This window comes from Montipora capricornis, chromosome 4 (assembly GCF_036669925.1).
Source record: "Montipora capricornis isolate CH-2021 chromosome 4, ASM3666992v2, whole genome shotgun sequence".
NCBI lineage: Eukaryota > Metazoa > Cnidaria > Anthozoa > Scleractinia > Acroporidae > Montipora > Montipora capricornis.
Window position 1 is genome coordinate 26395769 of NC_090886.1, and position 7500 is coordinate 26403268.

General features: G+C 40.0%; 1 protein-coding gene across 1 annotated transcript in view; it reads left to right on the top strand.

The window, feature by feature from the left end:
* The first annotated feature begins 2057 nt into the window (after positions 1 to 2057).
* The window catches only part of LOC138045854 (snaclec A8-like), a 14557-nt gene continuing 9114 nt past the window's right edge, over positions 2058 to 7500 (top strand). The window contains exon 1 of the mRNA XM_068892489.1: positions 2058 to 2216. Within this exon, the coding sequence (XP_068748590.1) occupies positions 2198 to 2216 (19 nt within the window). The 5' untranslated portion in view covers positions 2058 to 2197. The remainder of the gene's footprint in view (positions 2217 to 7500) is intronic.

Genomic DNA, 7500 nt, shown 5'->3' on the forward strand with positions numbered 1-7500 from the left:
TATAAATAGAAAAGTTAGACTTTCTGACGACAGTGTTAATTCATTTAAAGCCATCTATAGAAAACTTTCATCAGATATTAATAACTTTTCCTTTGATAAGGAAGCTATTTTGTTAGACCATATTTATTATTAGGCACTTATTATGAGTCTTTTCTTACCTATTTTATATTTTTTATAATTAAATAGGGTTAATTTACTGTTATATTATTTTGCTTCATAAGATTGGGTACTTTACTTTATAACTTGTTAATTGCAGGTACACATCAGCCATTTGGCTGCCCATTTCTAAACCTGCATTACTAAACAAATAATTGATTGAGTTGTTTGTACTAGCTCCCGCACTGATTCCGGTCACAAGGTAAAAATTTCGCACTCGATTTGATTACCGTCATACAGCTGTGTATCCCTAATATCAGTTCTGTTCTGTTGGAACAGATGATATGTTATTCTAACTTTACTAGTGGTACTTTTAAAATAATTTTCATGCTGCATAAAACAGGTGACATAATATCCACATGAGCAACTCTATTCTTTGATACTTTAAGCAATACAGAGTTTGTCAATGTAAGTCGTCTGTGAATTAAGTATCATATAGGCGTTTCCGTCACACATAAGGTTTAAACTCGGTGGTACTAGAAGATGGTAGGTGAATATCCATACGGGAAGGATTTGACCACTTCTGACACTTATCCGCTCGCTCGCTGATCACTCACCCACTCACTCGCTCGCTCGCTCGCTCGCTCGCTCGCTCACCCACTCACTCGCTCGCTCGCTCACTCGCTCACTCACTCGCTCGTCTGTCAGCATTTACGTCACACTCGATATGGACACTTCTGTATTCTGTACCATGGGGTGCTTACCATTTAGCCAAATAATCCGGATGGGATGATCGTTGCATAAAGGTAATTGATGTTCCGCATTTAATGACCAACTGGATGAGAATGGCGCTTACCATTTACCACACAGCATTCCATCCCGCATATTTTACTCGATCTTGTGAGAAAGGGCCTGGAAACGGAAGGATTCTCGCAAATGGTAAGAGCATTTCTCGAATTCCGTTCCAAACGGAGAAAGAGGACTACCTCTGGAGGTAGCTTGCGTCAAAGTGTCACGCAATGCCATTTACGTCGCTATCGCATGCTTTATGTAACTGATACTGAAACTAACTCGCAAGTTACAAGTCGCGATCGCAAGTTATGAGTCGCGATCGCAAGTTATAAGTTGCGATCGTAAGTTACGCCATCGCAAATAAGTAACTTGCCACGAGAAAATCGACGTGTCCCTGAAAAGCCACAACGTCAAAGTTACCGAACCTAAAAACATTTCCTGACGCACTTCCTGTCATATTTTGGCGAAACTGAAGGAACCGGTACCGAGGGAACAACGGCCTGACTCTATTTTTCATACCGTGCAATGATTGTGCATGGAAACGTATAGACTGCAAAAACCAGACACCTCTTTAATACATGTTCAAAAGAGCATTAAAAGAATTTTTGTTTGCACAAAGGAAAACTCCGCCTTGTCGGAATACGCCTATGATACAATTGCGGGGGGTTATTGAAAGATTATCACCATCAACGTTAACCGGCGGTACCGGCATCATGCCTTTGCATTAATTCAGCCCACGCTCCTTTTGAGCCTGCAGTGGCAACGTTAGCCTTTCACCTCAAACATAATTACACCTTATCAAAAGAAAAGGGCGCTAATCAATGAATATAAAGGGCATCTTGTTTCATCCTCACGATACTCCTAACGAAGACAGAAGCGCAATTGTTGAAACCTTGGGTCTTGCTTGAGTCGTAACTTTGTAATTTACAACTGTACGTCCGTTGTCTTCGACCCAGTTGAGCATCCATCCACATGTCACTTGATGTAACGTCGATTTCCCACTCACAAGGTGTTATTAATGTTGTTTTTACCAGTTCTATTGTTAGCGCAGAGATAAAATTCTTTGGCTCTGTGCCCACAATTACATCTGAAACGACAGACTAGGAATAAGGCTCAGTTACTTTGACACAACCCTGTCTTCAGCAAAAGCAGCAAAAGCTCTCCCTGAAGTCAGCATTGAATGTTTTCATTTTGACTCGATATACTTCCCAATGCCATGCGACGATAAAAGCCCCATGCGGCCTTCTCTTGTTAGCTGTATTTCTGGCTCTTTTTGAGATCAGCAGTGCCGAAATCATAGTTCACGAAAATGGACTCAAGAGACATGGGTATGTATCTTATTTGCGCGACTTTTTATCAGCATGAATTGAGTAAATCATGGTTTGATAAGGCTCTGTTATTTCCTGTTTTTTTACCGAAATCGAGAAATAGCTTACAATTACATTCGTTCACCTCCTCCCTGCTTTATATTGCATCTCGTAATCCTGGTTCTAAACTTAGTTTAAAGAGTATTTTGGTCGTTGCTTAATGATTTTCTTACTTCTGAGGCAGAACCTCGAGAAAATTTAGAGTGGCAGATAATGTTATATTACATGGCATGCATGATTCATTACGGCTCCCGATGCTGTATTTCGCGAAATGACGCAAATATGTTTGACGGGTATTTCTCCACTAAACATCGTAGTCCCCCGATTTTCCACGTATTGAATGACGTTTGACATCTTTCGTTTAAATTTTGGCCAAAAGTTTCCCTGAAAAGTTTCTTTCTTTCCTCGGCGAGAGAATTGGGTCTACAAGGTACAAGATCTGTGGATGTACAATCCAACTGTCTACCATGAGATCTAGCATCTCAGATCATTTGATCATTGTTAATAATCCTATTCCCATCTGAGTTTATGTGTTTACAGTTCTCTCGCCGCCATCCGTTTTTTAAACTGCAATGAGATTGCAATGAGACTGCAAGTTCCAACATCTGGCACCTTTAAAATAGAAAACGGTCAGAACCTAGGAGTTTCATAAAGCGATGAAGTGAGAGGAGTCCTGAAAAGGACTGTTGGCAGTGACCGATGTTTTGGCAACATGAGCAGAGATGGCTTAGTGGTGAGAGCACTCTCCTCCCACCAATGTGGCCTGGGTTCGATTCAGAGACTCGGCGTTATATGCAGGTTGAGTTTGTTGGTTCTCTACTCTGTTCCGAGAGGTTTTTCTCTGGGTACTTCGGTTTCCCCCTCTCCTCAAAAATCAATATGATTTGATATGTATTAATTTAATTAACTTGATTTCATTTGTGCACGACCCCACAAGCTATTCAGCCTTAAACATTATCGTGTATAAATAAAGTTCTACTATTACTACTATTATTATTATAGCGGAAGTAATCTTCAGAGTCAACTGCCGGACAAATGGAAATTCAATTCCAGCTACCAATCGCAACACAGATCACAGCATCTCTATATTCGTTTGAATTTCCAGCCGTCATTTGACTGAAGATGACTTCCGCTCAAGTTGTCAAAACGTCAGTCACTACCAACAGTCCTTCTCATGCAGGATTCCTTTCACCCAGACAATCAAATCCATCGAGATATCTAGTGCCTTGTGTCCACAATTGGTGGACAAAACTCGTTGGGAAAATGTGACGCGCTGATTTGTCTGTGTGATAAAGATTAATTTCTTCCCACTTTACCCCCTCCCCCCATTCCAATGTTGGTTAAAAAACGGGCAAAGGCTTGCACGTTATGTTTTGCATCACATTGTCAACATTGGTTTGGGGGGTGGGGGAGAAGGACCAATATACTTTGTAAGTGCATGTCAAATGATGCTTTAGCTAGAATTTTTCCCAAGAGTTTTGTCCAAGATTGCAGATGACTAGATCCAGTTAATTTACCGCTCTTTGCAGTAGGTTCACATTTAAACTATAATCAAGGTGGACACCGGTTCCAACTCAAAAATATATGCTGAATCAAACAAAGGAGGATATAGTGACAATATCTAATTTTATGTATGGTGAACAGGGATTGCGTAGTTGTGATTGCACTCGTCTGCTTAAATTTTGTTTTTGGTTCTTTACTTTGCTCCGAGAAGTTTTTCTCCGGGTTCTCCGGTTTTCCCCTCTCTTCAAAAACCAACATTGCCTAACTTTTGGTTGTTATACACAATTGTGGTCTCATTCACACAGAAGCTCCTCAAGTTAATCTTGCCTAGCCGACCGCATGCTCGAAATGTTAGACCACAATACTGGGAACTCTGTTCCCTACTCTTTGCGAATAATGTGTGGTTTCGTAACTGACGTCAAAAATTTCCCTTCTTTTTGTTGTACCAATTCATTCCTCTTGAGTTAAAGAATCCTAAATGAGCAAATAAAAGATATTTTGTGCAAAACCAAATTTTCTACAATTTTTTTTTGGATGCTCAATTGACGGCCATTTTGAAAACGTTTTGATCCAGGTCACGTGATGTGATACGTCACACGTGTGTAATAGTAAAAGGGTCATAGTAGATCTGAAAGTAACAACTTCGCGGCCCTCGCTCAGCTCGCTGCAGCAATTTACGAGCGAAAAAAAAAAGGTTTCTTCCATTCTCTTTTAAGCCACCTTTTAGAAACTACGAAATACGAAGTGGGAAATAAAATACTTTCTCTGAAAATGTTGAATAATCGAGACGCGAAGGATCGTGTGTCTGTATTCATAACTACAGCGTTTAGAAAAAAATTACACGCAAGCGTTGTTTCACATTTGCGACGGAAAACATGATCAAGTCAATCATATCCCGAAAGGTTACTCGTTTCAAAAAATATATCACTGTCAGCTGACTGAGGAGTAAATTATTGCTTGTTTATCTTGGAGTTTTATCTAAATAGAACAAGCCGACAGCCCCCGAGAGCGGAAACCACTTAAGTTCATGTCAAGAGACTTCCTTTAACCCAAAATATGAAACGCAGTGTCCTGGTTAAAAAAAAAACACAGCCAGCGACACAGTCATGCTATATACGGAAATAATGAGCACGTAATGTTTCTCAAATGACGACCTAAACTTCAAAAAGTATATGTATATTTAAATATTGCGCTCTGGTTATCCAAATCTGTACCACTCTAAGCTGCATTGAAATTTACGATATGGACGGAAAACAACAGGATTTAAAGCAACGACAACAAAAACCAGAGAAGCGCTGTTCAGTGATGTTTTGTAACAAAACAAATGCCGACGGAGTCAGTCTTCACCAGTTTCCAGCTGATGAAAGTGTGCGACGACAGTGGATTGCATTTGTTCGAACAAAAAGAGAACCCTATAGTTGGACACCAGGTTCACGTCACATTTGCAGCGACCATTTTTCAGCTGACAGCTACGAAGGATTCGGTGCAAAAATTGCTGGATTCAGCTCTAAACTGGTATTAAAAAAGTCCGCAGTTCCTTCTATTCATGCGTCTCCTACTCCCGAGCAAGTAAACGAAGCTCGAAGAATAAAAAGAAAACTCCCTTTGTCTAACGAACAATGGAGGGTAGAAGACTCGAACTCCGTGGTCACGCAGGAGACTTACACGACACCAAAACGACAAAGCCGAGCCTTATCAAAACTAACTGCAAACAGCGTATGAGAAATATATTCCTCGTTTTGATTATCATTGCTTTTGTAGACCTGGTGTAAGTTTATTTATTTAAGGTGGTTGCTTTGGTCGCTAAAGTAGTCATCTATTTTTGAAAAACAGTTACTTACCCAGTTTGATCGCACCCGTGAAGAGCATGCATCAATTGCTACACCATCTACAAACACCTGTGAATCAGTCATGGATGAACTCCCAGACACAAGAAAAGCTGAAAATGAAGCTTCTCGTGCAGTTAAGGAACCGGTTGCAGAATTTAGATCAATGGCAAACAAGTGCACTCAGAAAGGCCACCGGCGTCCTTCCTGCCGAAGTAAAGGTATATGACATGAATATACCTTTTAGAATTAAATCAGTGTTCTGAGGGGAATCGTAGTCTAAGAGTAACGTTTCCTCGTTTTTTCTTTTTTTAATACCCAAAAGGTACACAAGTTACTGCCAGGAAAGCAATTCTTGTTGCAATATTGCCAACCTACCGGTACCCTTACTTTCTCTAATGCCAATTGAATGGGTTGGCGAGATAAAAAAAAAGTCAAACCCGTAATTGTTGACAGTGCTGAGGAGGAGCCATTTGAGGATGAAGAAGTTTATGACGAGGATTATACACCTTCTATAGACCAGGAGGAAGATGAGGATGAGACCGACGAAAAACCTCAACAGTGAGTACCAATCTCTACTCGTTCCTGGCGTGTCAAGGTCGTTCAAAACTGTCATGGTATTATTCTCTGTAGAATTTGTTCCCTAACATTACATTGTGATTTTTTCCCATTATGAAACTCAGGTCCTCAACGGATGAAAAAGAAAATGTGAAACCACGAGAGGAGAGGAAATTCATTGTGTTTGAGAAAAACTTGTTGAGCTTGTTTGCTTCCTGTCTAATATGTGCAGGTCCTGCAGAAGCGCATATCACCAAAGTTATCGGCACAATAGTTAAAATCAACCAGTGGTGCGCCGACGAGAAGTCGTGCCAGTTTTCTCAAATGTGGTTCAGCCAGCCATTTGTTAAAGGACAAATGCCTTGTGGTAACTTACTGTTGTCAGCCTCCATTTTACATTCGGGCAAGAGATTATAAAGGTAAGAGAAGTAATCCCTCATACTGGCCCTATCCCCATCGTAATCCCATTTTTAGATGATATCAATTTTCGCGCGGATAATGTTACCGCGCGCGTTACGTGGAAGTTTCATGGAGGAGGGAAAGTGCAACAAATTCTGTACGATGCCACTCTCCATTTTCAAAATTGAGTTTCATGGCCTGATAAAATTCATTGTCTGCAAGATACAGGTTTCAAACATACATCCTTGGAATTGCTTAACTGCCTAGTTTGCAGTGATACCAATTTGAAGAATTTCCAATCCATCAAACCGTGTTAAATGATTTTGACATATGCAGATATGTTTACCTTGGTTGCATTGCGTTACTTGTCCATTTTAGTGCGCACTTTCTCATTGTCTACAAAATTCTGTCGCTTACAAAACTCGTCCTTGTCAAAATACAGTTTGCAATCATATATCATGGAAATCGGTTAACTGTATAATTCACTCTGTTTTACGATTATCTAGTGAAGGAAACCCTGTTAAATAATTTTGTAAAAGGGAGCTATATTTTACGCGTGCGTTGCAACTTGACTTCAATCCGATCTTACGTCTTTAAAAAACGGTCAATTAAAATTTTCCTGTCATGTGTGGTACTGTTTGAAAGCGTTAGCTGTCTTCTTTATGAATATCATAGAATTAAGTGACCATAGTTTAAGTCCGCTAAGAAAATCAAGAACGCGTTGACCAAGTCAGGAATACGTTACATGTGACTGTAGTCCGCGATATTTCATTGTGTACAAAATTCTGTCGCCTATAAAACTCGTTACTTTCAAGATACAAGATGCAAAGATATATCATTCAAATCGCTTAACTGTGTTGTTTACAGTGACACCAATTTCAACACTGTCCAATGTACGAAACCGAGTTTAATAATTTTGAAAGATGCAGGTATATTTAACATGCGTGCTTTGCAAATTG